Source organism: Coprinopsis cinerea (assembly GCF_000182895.1).
Source record: "Coprinopsis cinerea okayama7#130 chromosome 8 map unlocalized cont3.8, whole genome shotgun sequence".
NCBI lineage: Eukaryota > Fungi > Basidiomycota > Agaricomycetes > Agaricales > Psathyrellaceae > Coprinopsis > Coprinopsis cinerea.
This window is the reverse complement of record NW_003307537.1, coordinates 1,329,670-1,343,602: the sequence shown is the minus strand read 5'-3', so window position 1 is coordinate 1,343,602 and position 13,933 is coordinate 1,329,670. Positions and strand designations below refer to the sequence as shown.

The following is a 13,933-nucleotide window of genomic DNA, read 5'->3' as shown; positions in this document are numbered from 1 at the left end:
CATTATATATTTATGTGGATGACCCAGTGGCCAATAAGATACGCCGACATGAAGATAGCAAGAAGGAAAATTATACCTCTCAATCGTCAAACTCGGTCTTTTCCATTCGGACGCCATAGGTTGATTTGATGTCCATACCCAGCAGTTTCATCTTTCCGAGCTGCGAGGAAGGCATGTCAACGAGAAGCAGAATCCTTGAAAGACGTCCGACTGTACCTCGACTCGTTCTTGTTGCACCTTTCTAAGTTCCATCAGTTCCTCCCGACTCAGATAGGATTCTTGTTCGACCGGTTTCTTCTTGTGCGCGCCTTTGGCTGCCTTCAGGTCGGCCTCAAAGTCATAGAAATCGTCTGTGGGAGGCAGGTACTCTCCTTGTCGCAAGGCGTTCATTCGCTTGTCGTAAGCTTCGATATTATAGTACTTTTCATGAGGCAAGGTGGCTGTTAAATAGGGATTAGTTGTGAATTCGGGAAAAGCCAAGGCAGCTAACCGGTGTTATAATCCTCGACAAAGCGGCTGAATTCCTTCTTCTCTTGGTCTTTGGTGATTGTTTCTGGATTTATCTTTCGTTCCTCGACAAGCCAGGTCTGGAATTCCGCCTGCTTGGAGAAGATACTGTGTAATACGAGGGTGAGACCAAGTCGAATTGTAAGAAGAGATGACCGACTCTATGTCAGATATAATGCCATATTTACCCCACTGTGACGAATTGGCGGAGCGTTTCTTCTAATTGGAAGGTCAAGACTGTGTATTTGGATAGACGATGACAGGCAACGCATGCTCACTTTTTCTTTTCTTTCCTTTTTCTCCTTCTTCCGACGTTCTTTGCTGCCGCTACGTCTCTTCTCCCTGCGTTTATCTTTCTTCCGCCTTGACCGAGTGTCATCCTCCTCGGACGAGGCTGAGGAAGCGGATGAAGAACGCGCTCGTTTCCGTCGGTGCCTTCTGTCCCTGGATCGGGATCGTGTGTCGCGTGCAGTGTTGCGCCTTGATGGCGAATGCGACCGCGATCTCGAGTACGACCGGCGTCGTCTGTGTCTGTCTCGACCCGGGCTTGGTGAACGTCCCCTATCTCGTTCTCTGTCCCTGACCCTGTCGTCTGAGCGCCTTGGCGGCGGTGAGCGAGAGCGAGACGAACGACGACGAGCATAGCTGCGGTCATCATCGCGCCTGGAGGACGAAGGACGGTCGTCTGTGGAATAATGAGTGTTCCTCGGCATAATACTTGAGACGGTAGAGGCTCAGAGTCTCGAACAAGTCCCATCCCGGACCAGCCAGGTCGACAATGTGGGAAACGGCGCTTAGTCAGCTTCCACAGGGGAGCCCAGAGGTGATCTTGGGAGTTTGGCTTTTGGACTCGGAAACGAGCTTATGTCCTGAGTTGTCATCCCTTTTTCGCCAATCATCCTACAGACATGTCCGTCCCCTCACAGGGTGACCAATTCACACCTTTTGCCGTAGAGAATTCCAGGTCATCGTCGTCGCCAGCGTCCTCCTCCGTTCTTCAATCATCCACCGCCGTGACCACCACCACCACCACCACCACCACCACCACAACCGACACCCAGTCCCAGTCCGACCAGGACGACCTCGACGCTCAGTTCACAACTCTTTTCTGCAGGGCACTCTACAACTATGACGCCCAAGACTCGTCCGCGCTGTCCTTCAGGCAAGGAGATATCATAGAGGTCCTCTCACAGCAGCCCTCGGGCTGGTGGGACGGTCTGTTGGGAGAGGAGCGCGGATGGTTCCCTTCAAACTATGTCACTATCATCAGCGATGAGGAAGTCGACCAGGCATTCTCCGGCTCAGAAATGTCCACCGCTGATTACTCCAACACCACCGTCGTCAATCAAGACAATTCCACTGTCGACATGTCCCATGCATTGATGAGGGGTGGTAGCCTGTCCGAGAACGAAGAATGGCTTGATAGCGAGCTTGGCTCCCACAGAAATGGCCATCAGCCCGGCTCGAACAAGGCCTCGAGTAGTAGTAAGGCGCAGCCCGGTGATTATTGGATGCCAGAAATCACACCAGACAACCAAGTAAGTCCTGCGCCTGCCTTTTCGGGGATCTCGTCCACTAAACAGAGCGTTACAAGATCTGGTATATTAATGAACGAACTGGCCAGCGAGCAAGAGAAATACCACTCGATTCCGAGGACGAGACATCGGACGGTGATTTGGCCGGTCTAACGTCACAGTCCAGCTCACGATCTGCAACCTCTGTAAATCTCCCCTACAGCGTAAACGGCTCTTCAGAAACATCCCATACCAGTCTCCATTCACAATCCACCGCTGAAACTACCTCAAGGGGCGTCCGCACACCCGAGCCGTGGGTCAAGCAAACGTCCGGTGATGGCACTTATTATTATTACAATACGGTCGACGGCACTGCCCAATGGACACGGCCACAGGCAACCAATGGAAGTCCTTCAGCAGCTGCAACGGCAACCGACCCTTCGTCTTCCTTCCCAGGGGCGAACAGAGCAACAGACAATTCCCGTCTCAGCGTGTATTCGGATAGTTCAGACGTCCAACCCCTTGATCACATCAAGCCCAGACGACCACCAGCACCTCGCGCACAACCAGTTGACCCCATCGACCCCGACATGTTCGAACTCACATCAGCCGAGAAGATTGCCAAATCGCTTCAACAATCATTGGAGCCTCCGCCGGTGGAGAAGGTGACCGACCTGTCAGCTATCGCAACTGCCGCCATCCACGCCGTCGTCGATAGCATCCAAAGCAATGGCGTCACGCGGCCACCGGAAGATTATGCTCACCTCGATGATTTGGTGTCTAGCGTGGTCGTGGCCGTTCGCAATCTCTTGTACGTCGCTGCGGTTCCAACTGGCCACATACCCAGTAGCGTCCTGCCGAAAGGCGTTCGTGACGTGCGGTCACAGTCCTCGCAGACGACACCCCTGAAGCCGGTACAGCGACGGGTAACAGCAACTCTTTCTCGACTTGTGCTCAGCGCCAGAGCGATGCAGTATGATTCAGGCTCACAGCTTGCCGATACCCTCAACAGGATAGAGACGGATGCCGAAGAGTTGGAGCGGGCCGTTCAGTCGTTTGTAGTGGAGGTGGAGCGTGTCCAGCAGTCGGGCGATTCTCCTCAATCTCAGACCAAGCGACTGGAAGGTGTTTTCTCGAACGCTAATCTCGGGCTTGGATTGGTTGGAGCTGGTGAAGCTGGAAGCTGGAAGGGCTTTGGCTGGGTGTCTTTGGAGAGCGACGCTGTTGCTCCGAAGAAGGTTCTGGGTGCTGAAGTCGCATCAGAGGTCACTGCCCATTTGTCCTCGCTTCTGGATACCATTGCAGGTCTGGGACAGGCTCTCCGCGTGAGCAGCGACTCATCAGGTATAGTTAATTTCTCTTCTACTCTACTTTCATAGCCGTTGACGGATTTTTAGTGGAGCAAGTTCGCCAAAGGGTTCAACAGTCCGTAACACAGGTTTCGGCGTTTCTATCATATGTTGCCGACATTCACATTGCCCGCCATATCGACATTGATGGTACAGTGACACAGGATCGAGCTACTCAGGACGGGCGTTACTCCCAGACTGTGGAAAGTGCTAGGAAGCTGGTTCGAACTCTGGAAACGGTCTTGCAAGGACTGTACGACGATACATCTGCCTTGCTCCTCACGGCCCAGAACCTTCACGATGGCGACACTCCCCAGACTCCGGGCGAACGGGAATCCTCATACGACCTTCTCGACAAACTCTGCACCTCCATCAGCTCCAACCTCAGCCAATGTCGCCAAGCGATCGAAGCCATCCTTTCCATCGGTCATGAACAAGCCGACATCGCTCTAGGCGACTACACAGGTTCGATCGAGCGGCGCATGTCGCGTTTGAGCATGATTCACAACCAAATTGGCACTTCCCAGTACAAGGACGACACCGCGTACGATTCGGAGAACGAAGGTGTCGTAGACTTGGAGATTGCGTTCAATCGCCAGGGTGGTCGGAAGCTCTCGTCTGCCAACGATTCTTCATATGAATCTGGTCGGACGCTCGCGAATGGTACCTATGACGATGGATACCAACACGCCAATGATTCTGCGGGCACCCTGGATAAGACTCTGGTATCCACGATACCCCCTGATCGTCAGTCGGACCTCGATATTGATCTTTCTGATGATGAACGTGAGTGTGTTTTCATCGGCCCCCGTCTCCCTCCGTGTTCCTTGTTCCTCGTTTAATTGATCGATCTAACAACCTTATTTTGCAGTTGTTCCCAAGGCTCCAAGTCGACCTGCCAAGCAAAAGGATTTGGAGACGTGGCTCGGGCGTGAATACGCAGACAAGGTCGCAGCCGACTCGATAGCATGGTATCTGCGCCCCAGCTACAGCCCTGAGGATATCATCATCGAGTCCGATGGGTCTGTCCGTGGCGGTACTGTTCCAGCGTTGGTTGAAAAACTAACGGCACATGAGCAACTAAGTGAGTATATCCCGGCTTTTGCTTGCTGATTGGGTGATTGAAGGCTAAATGATTTTCCCAATAGCTGATCGGACGTATACTGAGGCGTTCCTGATGACGTTCAAGTCGTTCACGACTCTGGACGAACTTGTGGATCTTCTCATTGAACGGTTTAGGGTGAAGCCTCCGGACAAGTTGAACCCTGCCGAACTTGAGGAATGGTCCAAGTTGAAGCAGCATATCATTCAGATTCGGTGAGCGGACTTGTGTGTGTCGAGATAAAGCTACATGTGTTTATGTGTGGTCACAGGGTTATCAACACCTTCAAGTCAATAATTCAGGGTGAAGATATTCTGGAAAAAGAAGACATGTATATTCTCGACAAGATCAAGAATTTCATTCTGTCAGATGATGTCGTGGGCTTCCCTGCTGCAAAGCAATTGCTCAACCTGATCGAGCGAGCGGTCAGTATTATCTCACTCTGGCGTACCGGTCTCGTTGTCTTGACGTTTATTTTCAGCAACGCAGTGGCAGCGATAACCTCAAAGCTATGGTCAACACCAATCTGGTGCCTCCACCTCCGCCTATAGTACCGAAGTCGACGAAGAAACTGCGCCTTACTGATATTGATGCATTGGAACTCGCTCGACAGTTGACCCTCATGGAGAGTCAGCTGTATCAACGCATCAAACCCATGGAATGTCTTCAACGTGCTCGAGAGCAGAAGACAGAAAACATGGATAATATTGCCCTTGTTATCCAGACTAGCAATAGGGTACGAGGTCTTGGTGTCTTTCCTGCCGTGATTATACGTCTGACAATGTTTCTTAGATTGCTGATTGGGTTGCGGATCTGGTGCTGAGCAAGGAGGACTCGCGTAAACGAGCTGCCATTGTCAAGCACCTCATCACTATCGCAGACGTGCGTGTTCCTTCAAACTGGCTTTCTGCCGCAATGCTAATCATTGTTGTGATAACAGCGTTGCCGGTCACTAAACAATTTCTCGAGCATGATTGCTATCACCTCTGGTCTGAATACGCCTCCCATCCGACGATTGAAGCGTACCTGGGAACAAGTCAGCCCGCGGTACATGTCCATGTTCCAGGCTTGCGAGATGACCATCGACAGCAACAAAAATTTCACCAAGTATCGTCAACTCATGGCCTCGGTAACCCCACCATGTGTGCCATTCATTGGTGAGTTGCAGCTGTTTGCTGTTCGTGTTTTGACGTTGTATGTGAATGACATTTCTCCCTCATCAGGTGTCTTCCTGTCGACATTACAGTTCATTCAGGATGGTAACCCCGACATGCTGCCTGGCGGGTTGGTCAATTTCCGCAAACGACAGAAGGCATCCGAAGTCATCAGCGACATCAAAAGATGGCAAACACAATCATTCAACCTTCAATCTTTACCTATCGTCCTGAACTACATCGAGGAATCCCTCAATCAGTACAGCGATACCCGAGCATCGAGCGACCACTTTTGGCAGCTGAGTCTGGAACGGGAGCCTCGCGAGAGAGAAGACGAAAAGATGGCACGTTTGTTACAGGAAAGCGGGTTCTTGTAGAGAGATACGGGTGAACTATTCAGCAGTGTTTGTAGTATTGGGGGCGTTATGGGTACTGGAATTGCTCGTCATGCTTCCTGGCTGTTTTCCCATTATTTCGTTTGTACTTTTAGCATCGGAAAAGTGTATTTATAGGTAGCACTATTGCAACTATTCCTGACTCCCGTGAGCATAGGAGAAACTGGGAGCTTTTCCATCAAGGGCCCTCCACTTTCTGGCGAGTGCTCGAAGGCCGTTTTGAAAGGGTCCTCTGGGGGTCCAGAGGCTGGGAACCATCTTGTAGCATGAGAGACGGGGACAGTAACTCTGGGAGGTTTCCCACTCACCCGGTAGGAACTGTCCGACTCGGGATTACCAGGTGGAGGAAGGGCATGCTGTGTCGACCTATCTGCGAGCATGATGCGGAGAACTAGGTGGACCAACCCTTGAGCATTGTAACGGTACTGTTGTGAGCTTCTACCCCTATTAGGTGTTGGAATATATCCGCAGAGGAGGCCGACTCTTTTAGAGAAACGGGCCCCTTTTCATCTGGTATGTCGATGGCGCCAAGTAGTAGTACGTAGTAGCTAAGACCATGCTCTCCTGTGCCGTAGCTGGGTCTCTGTAAACTTCTATTGCAATGAGAAAAATACACAGTGAGTAAAGCAATTCCCTCTTACAAAGACACGTCAAGAAACCTCGGTAAGCCGCAAGAACATTGAGGGAAAGCGGAAGAGAAAACTAGACCTCATAACCAGAAAGAGAATGGGATGGAATAAATAGGGCGGGCTAATGAAGAGATATGGAGAGTAGCAACATGTCATGTGCGCGGTAGAACGGGGTCTCGGATAAGGGCCGAGGTGATGGATAAAATGCGGATGTGGAAGGTGTCGTAGCGACCAGTTCTCGCGACACCAGAGGGAAATGCTTGAGGTGCCGTATGGTTGATCGTGCGTGTAAATGTTTGAGTAGTACAACAAGAACGAAAAAAGCGAACCACTTGGGAATGCACCAGAACAGAATAGATGAAGGGAGGATGGACTAATCAAACATATGAATCTCCTTCACTCACACCGATGTGGGTGAGGGAGAAACGAAGACAAGTTTCATTAAAGGTCGTGAGTAGGATGCGTGCGTGCGTGAGTAGGGAATAAGAGGTCCGTGAGATGGTTGCCAATAGAATCCGCGTAGCGTGGTGATAGTGGTAGTTTTGAGTGTGTCGTGGTGGAAAGGGGGCAGCGTGTTGGCGAGTCTTGAAGATCTTTAGTGTCGTACATTATCGTCTTGCAATAATCGTATTCACCAGCAAAGCGAGGTGAGGATTAACAGCCATCCAAAAGCCTATTGCGAGGGAACGTATTGCCTGCTCCTTCCCATGTCGTCAAATTCGGGTTGGTGTACGCGTTGATGTGCCTAGGGGAGTCGTTCAAGAGACGGTTTAATAGTCTCGTTGCAAACATACCTTTCAATATAGTCAGCCGTTGGATAGTTCGGTGGATCGCAAGTCACTCCATGCTTGACTCCCTCACGCTGATACACTCGCACATAGTCGATGTGCATCTTGGCGGGGAACTCGAGGGCATTGAAGTTGGGTCGCTCGAAATTGAAAGCCATGCCGACGTTGAAAATGATGTACTATAATGGAAGTTATGAATTCGGAGGAAACGACGAAGTGAAATCATACGAACCATGGGTTCTTCCGGGATTATGCGACGGCCGACTCTCGTTCGGTTGTTGGGTCCAATTGCACCTGCCCTAAGCGTCCATGTTGGAACACCTCCGCTAAACCAAGTGATGTATCCGTCGTCTCGATTCTTTGGGTCGGACCAAAGCTCGTAGCCAAAGGTTGTATATGATGTGCCATTGTAGGGGCCATTGCGAGGGGTCACTTCAGAAACCGTTGAGATGGCTTGTTGGTATTCTCCACCCGTGTAGGAATTAGCGTGCGAGATAGTTTCGTTGTAGATCGTGGAGTATTCCTCCCTGTTGGGCCAGTATTCATAATCGTAAGGTGCAATTTGGAAACTCTGGGAAACAAGACCAATTCCTTCTTTCGACTCTGCCTCAATGACGTCGACTTCAGGTGCCGCCCGTCCGACATCAGGTCGAGGACCAGGATGATCTGAGCCAGGGCACGAGCAAGCCGACAGTTTTTGTCCAGGTAATGCACTAAGACGTGCCCCGGTGCGGCTGTAGGTGAGGATCTCGTCGGATGGCACGCCGTCGGGTGACTGTTGCCCAGGGAAGGTACCCAGGTCACACTCGTCGTAAGAGTATGGCCACGTGCCTTCAGTGGTTGCGCCGTAACCAGCGCGTCCCTTGAGCAAGGGTCAGAGAAAATCATAAATACCAACAATGCATGAGATACTCACGAGATTCCCCAGTGTCCAGACGGCTAGAGCAGAAGCCTAGTGAGTAACATTAGAGTAGTTGGCAACAGCGTCCATACCTGGCCACAAGCCTGGAACTTGACCATTTCCAGGCAAGCTGACGGAGACTTCAATGTACCCTGTCGTGAAGCAAAGCTTGTTCCATGATGATAACATCCCTAATACATGTGTAAGTGAAAGCCCGCCCAAAAGAAAAAAAAAAAAAAAAAAAAAAAGAGCAGATACCCACCACTCATGAAGTTCAAATCTCGATAAAGTCTTTGCTCGAACGTAATGACCAATTTGCCATCCTCGGTTGTAACATGACCGGGATCATACCACTCCAAGTTGTTTGTAGGCCTAGCGGACATCAGGACCCAAATGGCATGCGGGAAAACTTAGCCAACTTACCAGTAATGCAAGTCAACAGCTTCCCAGTACGGGTCATCTCCAGGATAGAACGTCCTCCCGTCGACGTTGAACTCGTCGCTGAAGACAAGCTCGTATCTCTGTCCATCTGTTCCAACTCTCGAGTAGGCTTCTTGAGGGGTATCATAGTCAATCAACCGAGGCATTCCCGGAAGTTCTGGTATCTGTCCTGATCCATTGACGCCGCCAACGCTGAAGCCATGGATTGCACGGTATCGGTTCTGAGCATAGTCGATGACGGGGAAACCGATGAATAACGTCAAGAGTCCAGAGAGGAGAATGAGGATGCCCAGGACATTCACCCAGCCTCTCCACGAGAAGGGTGTCCAGCTGTTGTCTCTTCTAGGATCGGGAGTATGTAATGCATCGTCGAGGTCTGGTTCTTTATCCCACATGAAAGCTGGGACTGTCGTTGTGCGCTGCGGTAGCGGTGCTTGAGGAGGAGCCGGTTGCGGCTGGTGCAGAGGCTGTTGTGATGTATGGTCCCCGGTTGAGAGGGAGTTCTCTGAGGGCGTATTGCTGAAGCGTCCTTGGCGATATACGCCAGCGTTTCGTGGTGGAGGATTTGTATGATACTGCGCTCGCTGTCAGTCGTCTCTCCAGGCTTCTCGCATAGCGAATACGCACAGAATAAGGACCATAAGCCGAGCCAATCTGGCCTGTTGCAACTCCCATCGTTACACCATTCCTGCTGGATGACCGACGCTCGTTGGATCTTGACCTGCCATGGCCGTGACTGCTCGTGTAGTGACCCTGGCTGGGTGCATAATGCGTCTGACTTGTCGTTGTATAATGACCATGACTGCTCGTTGACTGGGCTCGACCATGTTGAACTGGTCTTGGACCAGCGACTTGGGACTGGTAATGGTAATGGTAACCTGGGCCCTGCTGCAGCGAGCTCCTTCTCGGTGGGCTCGACTGGGGCACCGAGGAGTATGTGGCGGGCGCTGGGGGCTGGTAAGACTGGACCTGCCTGCGAGATGGACGAGACATGGAGAAGAGAAAAGAGTCTGCGACCTTGGGCCAGTGGCTGCGAGCTCCAAATTCGGCCAACCTTGGCCGTTCTCACGATCCTCGTCCTCAACTTCAACAACAGCACCGCCTCCGTTCTCCGAAATCTCCTCAAAGGCGACCACACAAGCCCTTGAAATTACACGACAAGCTGGTCCAGCACCGGAGGTTTATGGAAATTCACGCTCAGGGTTGGAGTGGAGAGGGCGACACGAGGCGTGCACATGACGAGCTAGCCCCACCTCACGGCGACTTTGGCGCTTCCTAGCTCCGGATCGATAGGAACATCGCTTTAAAGTTTATTTAACTGCATTTCGGGGAGGTTTACGCGTATAGATCCAATATAAACGCGCTTAATCCTCCTTTAATCCTTCAAAATGACCGCAACTGGGTTGTTCGTTGATTCTCCTTGGCTCGCGTTTCGAACCCCCTGAACAGTGTTGCGTCACTGATGGCGGAGATCATCAGGATTTGGGCCAATGGGCGGGCAACGCCGGCAATTGGTATTGTGATAAAGAGGCAATGGTAACCCCTTTAGCCTAGCGGTGACCGGTCTCATTGATAGATTAGCGCCAGCATGACCTACAGAGCAAATCGTCTGTAGAAGGGCGACTCATCCGACGCTCCTACCAACTTCGATCGCGTCCAAGGTGCGGAAGCAACTGAAAACGGAAATCCATGAGCCTTCTTGAACTCCCCATATGGCAAAGGGCGGCACCGACAGCCGCCCACAGGCCGTTCCAGTGGGTATCATCTCGGAAGTCAGATAAAGTACAACGCGACGTATTCGATCAGGCTACGGAAGGATTGACTGCCAAAGCCCCGCCATCTATCACAATTTCTTGTCCATGTGTATATCCCCCTGCCTTTGAGACGAGGTAAACAACAGTCCCCGCTACTTCCTCCCCACTGAAATAGACATTCTTCAGACTCCTCGTTATACAGGAGAAGGTGGAAGAGCCGCTTACCTTCCTGGGCGCCTGGCGGGAACAGGAACAACGCCCTTCGCGACTTTATCCACGGCTTCAGGTGTAATAGTGTGCCAAGTCATTTCAGACTCGTACACTCCTGGGGCAACAGCGTTGATTCTGATCGGATAACCTTTGAGGAGGATTTCGGTAGACAGCATCTTGGTAAGGTGAGTGGCAGCCGCCTTGGAGCTATTATAGCAGAACTGCCGACGTTTTGCGTGTGGATCAATTTACAGATCCATCGTATACCGAGCAGCCAAGACACTTACATGGTCTTGCGCGAGCTTCATTACACCGCTGATACTGGTGATATTCACGACGCTTGACCAGTGACCTGGAATCTCCTCGCCTCCCTTGGCAAGCAGTCCGAGGAAGGCTGTGGTCATGAAGAAGATGGAAAAGGTATTGATCGTATACAACTGTGACCACTGCTCAAAGCTCTCGTTGTTGAACAGGGCTTGGCCCAACGTCTCAGCGTCCTTCTGCTCCGGAGCAGAAGGGTCTCCGAAAAAGTTCGAGCATGGTCCAACTTGGCCAGCGCTGAAGTTACACCATTGTCGATCAGCAAGCCAGACAAAACCTGAGACGTTCCTACGCACTTGTTAACCAGGATATGCAATCTTCCTTCTTCAGTCTCGATACGAGCCTTGGCGGCCAAGATGCTCTGCTTATCGGTGACATCCAGTTGCAGCCTTGAGGCATCATTATAGGAAATCATTCCAAGGCACGAGGCAATCATCGACGTCAGTAGCATCCAAACCTTCAGCCAACAGCCACATAACCAGACTCACGGAACGATATCTCCACCGATCGCCTTGTCCCACTCACTGGCAGCCTTCTCTAGGACATCAAGGCGCCGTCCTGTAATGTAAACCTTTGCTCCACTTGCGGCAAGTCCTTTGCTGATCATCCACCCGATGCCTGTTCCCCCACCAGTAACGATTGCTACGCGTCCACGGAGATCAAACATGGCTTGTGGGACGTAGGAGGCCATGGTCGATGTCGGTTAGATTGTTGTAGGGAAGGCTGAGAGAGAGGTTTAGACACGGGGAAACTCTCAAGAGGAGACTGCTAATACTTAATTAATTGGACGGGGTCTTTATATATTAGCAGACTGGCTTCGTCTCGGACCGGACGTTCAGGTCACTTACATTACCGTGTGTCGAAAGGCACGGGAAAGAAGACAGCATACGCATGGACAACATCGGAAGCACGCATGCAATTTGTTACATCGACAGAGAACAATGGTCACCGGTCAAGCTATGCTACAGAATGTGGCACCGCAGTGCCAGACAAAATAATAATACAGAGGGGAAACCGAAGTCCGGGCTGTAACGACATCAAGCATGGAACGAGCGAAAATATACACATACAGAGCAGGCTAGAAGCCTCCCGAATAATTTAAGCCATATCAAGGAGCGATTATTAACGAGCTTTGAGGTACTGTACGTCGAGACGCTGAATCTGGAAATGTCTGTTGTGGTGATTGCTGCGGGTCGCAGAAGCGGCAGAGAGGGAAGAAGTGGTATTCTCCCACTGTGGTGCTGATGGAGATGAGCCTTTCCTCGATCGGGGCGGGGTAGGTGAGGGCTTGAGGTTCAGCACCTGCTCAGCTGAATGCGGCCTCTTGATGATGATCTGTCGGATCCTGGCATGGGACTGAACAATGGGAGTGATCATCCTAGGATCATACCACCCGCACTCAATCCTGACGGAGCGAAGCGAAGGAGGCAAGGCGTAAATGTAGAAGAAGGATTTGAGAGAGGCGAACGAATTGTAAGAGCGGTTAAGATCAACTAGCCGCAAAGAAGTGAGGGAAGGGGTCACAAGCAGGGTTGCGATCTGTGCGAGCTCAAACGGGATGTCTTTCCCCTCCACGCGGAGGTGAAGACATTTGAGCTTGGGTAGGACGACCCGGGTCTTCACTGGGTCGTCCCTGCACGGAAGGCAGACCACTGGCTTGCGGGGGAAAGTGAGCCTCAGCTCCCTGAGCTGGGAGGAAACCGTCAACATATTGATGACGTCCTGTACGGCTTGGTGCCCGGCGGTAAATCCGTGATGTGTGTAATCCAGAAAAGTCAGGTTGGAATAGAGCGAAGGCAGCCAATTCAGTCGAATTCCGTCCAGTGTGGCGCTTCGAAGTTTGGGAGCGCTTCCTGAGAAGAGGGTGAAGGCCTCTGGATCGTCATTCGCTCGGTAGGAAAGCTGTATGTCTTCCAACAAGGGTGCCTGAGCGTTTCTGGTTGCACAGCACCGGGAGAGGGACGCTTTCCAGAGGTAGGGACCGTGCTCTGGGAAGACAATCTCCAGCGATCGCCAACGGGCGATGTGGGGAATGACCATGTGCATGTGCCACTGTATGGAGTACGGATCGAGGTCCGCGTGCCGGGGCTCGCTTCGTGAGCGCGACTTGGTGGGTAGAAGTTGGACATCGAGGCTACAGGCCCTTGCACGTTTAATCCTCTCCTTCCACATGCGTTCTTGAGGGCCAAGGGTAATCCGTCGCCACAATGCGGGAGTGCGTAAGGCAATTCGTCTCCATGCACGGCACACATGGGAAACGGTGACGGGGAAGTAGACGTCGTCTTGAGCCCCTTGGATGAAGATGAGGGCGAGGATTTCCACGGGAAGGCGCTGGATGAAGTGAGCCGGAAGCCGGTGCTCTGGGTGGTGCCTGTATCGCCCAAGTTGACGAGGACGACTAATGTCTTCTGGCCTCCGTGGTGAAGGGGGTGAGGAGTACATTGGTGGGGGACATTTGGACTTCGAAGTGAGGCTTTTATCTCAGGGTTAATGAAAACGCCTGGTAGCCGCGATCGAGATGATAAACTCACAAGGGGATCGATAACTTGAGCTTGAAAGTTCTGGCCAAGGAGCGACTGAATGTTGCAGGGCCCTGTGTATCGTTAGTACGACGACCGAACAACATCTGCAAGGGCCCCGACAGAAGAGACGAGAGAAAAAGAAAGGAGAGTGGTCACACATAGGAACTAGGACAAGACTTTATATATTGTGTGCTTTCTTGTCTGAAATGGATTGCACAGACAAGATGGCAGAATGGAGAGTGTACCGATCTCTGTCGGGAATACGAAATCGGAGGCCTTGAACAAAGAAACCCAGTGCTGTGCTCCCTCTGATAGCCAATTGCGGCTATCTACAGTCAGGCGCTCA

The 13,933-nt window shown here is 51.7% G+C and overlaps 5 protein-coding genes across 5 annotated transcripts; 1 reads left to right on the top strand and 4 right to left on the bottom strand.

The window, feature by feature from the left end:
* Positions 1–79: 79 nt before the first annotated feature.
* On the bottom strand, positions 80–1,220 carry CC1G_02945 (hypothetical protein; the record flags this gene model as incomplete). Its single annotated transcript, XM_001835805.2, has 5 exons — positions 80–160; positions 217–440; positions 491–615; positions 668–726; positions 786–1,220. 5 exons carry the CDS (start codon positions 1,218–1,220, stop codon positions 80–82), a joined length of 924 nt encoding a protein of 307 aa, XP_001835857.2.
* A 195-nt stretch (positions 1,221–1,415) lies between these two features.
* Positions 1,416–6,291, top strand: CC1G_02944 (hypothetical protein; the record flags this gene model as incomplete). Its single annotated transcript, XM_001835804.2, has 12 exons — positions 1,416–2,045; positions 2,102–2,832; positions 3,034–3,365; positions 3,419–4,156; positions 4,242–4,454; positions 4,519–4,687; positions 4,744–4,897; positions 4,954–5,208; positions 5,265–5,354; positions 5,413–5,629; positions 5,696–5,974; positions 6,179–6,291. 12 exons carry the CDS (start codon positions 1,416–1,418, stop codon positions 6,289–6,291), a joined length of 3,921 nt encoding a protein of 1,306 aa, XP_001835856.2.
* Positions 6,292–7,304: 1,013 nt separating this feature from the next.
* Positions 7,305–9,773, bottom strand: CC1G_02942 (beta-glucan synthesis-associated protein; the record flags this gene model as incomplete). The annotated part of the gene is made up of 8 exons (XM_001835802.2): positions 7,305–7,395; positions 7,445–7,617; positions 7,671–8,300; positions 8,355–8,377; positions 8,432–8,530; positions 8,602–8,711; positions 8,763–9,355; positions 9,408–9,773. The coding sequence occupies 8 exons, from the start codon at positions 9,771–9,773 to the stop codon at positions 7,305–7,307; spliced, it is 2,085 nt and encodes a 694-aa protein (XP_001835854.2).
* An 808-nt stretch (positions 9,774–10,581) lies between these two features.
* Positions 10,582–11,826, bottom strand: CC1G_02941 (short-chain dehydrogenase). Its single transcript, XM_001835801.2, has 5 exons — positions 11,554–11,826; positions 11,362–11,454; positions 11,032–11,302; positions 10,760–10,965; positions 10,582–10,700 (listed from the first exon to the last, which is right to left on the bottom strand). The coding sequence occupies exons 1-5, from the start codon at positions 11,754–11,756 to the stop codon at positions 10,583–10,585; spliced, it is 891 nt and encodes a 296-aa protein (XP_001835853.1). The 5' UTR covers positions 11,757–11,826; the 3' UTR covers position 10,582.
* Positions 11,827–11,963: 137 nt separating this feature from the next.
* On the bottom strand, positions 11,964–13,731 carry CC1G_02940 (hypothetical protein). The gene is made up of 2 exons (XM_001835800.2): positions 13,597–13,731; positions 11,964–13,538 (listed from the first exon to the last, which is right to left on the bottom strand). The coding sequence occupies exons 1-2, from the start codon at positions 13,689–13,691 to the stop codon at positions 12,188–12,190; spliced, it is 1,446 nt and encodes a 481-aa protein (XP_001835852.2). The 5' UTR covers positions 13,692–13,731; the 3' UTR covers positions 11,964–12,187.
* Positions 13,732–13,933: the final 202 nt, after the last annotated feature.

Coding starts and splice junctions, on each gene's coding strand:
- CC1G_02941 (XM_001835801.2), bottom strand. CDS start 11,756: ATGGCCTCCTACGTCCCACAAGCCATGTTTGATCTCCGTGGACGCGTA. Junction 11,303..11,361: donor TTGCATATCCTGGTTAACAA/GTGCGTAGGAAC, acceptor GTGTAACTTCAG/CGCTGGCCAAGTTGGACCAT. Junction 10,701..10,759: donor CCCGCCAGGCGCCCAGGAAG/GTAAGCGGCTCT, acceptor TGTCTATTTCAG/TGGGGAGGAAGTAGCGGGGA.
- CC1G_02940 (XM_001835800.2), bottom strand. CDS start 13,691: ATGTTGTTCGGTCGTCGTACTAACGATACACAGGGCCCTGCAACATTC. Junction 13,539..13,596: donor CTCAAGTTATCGATCCCCTT/GTGAGTTTATCA, acceptor CTGAGATAAAAG/CCTCACTTCGAAGTCCAAAT.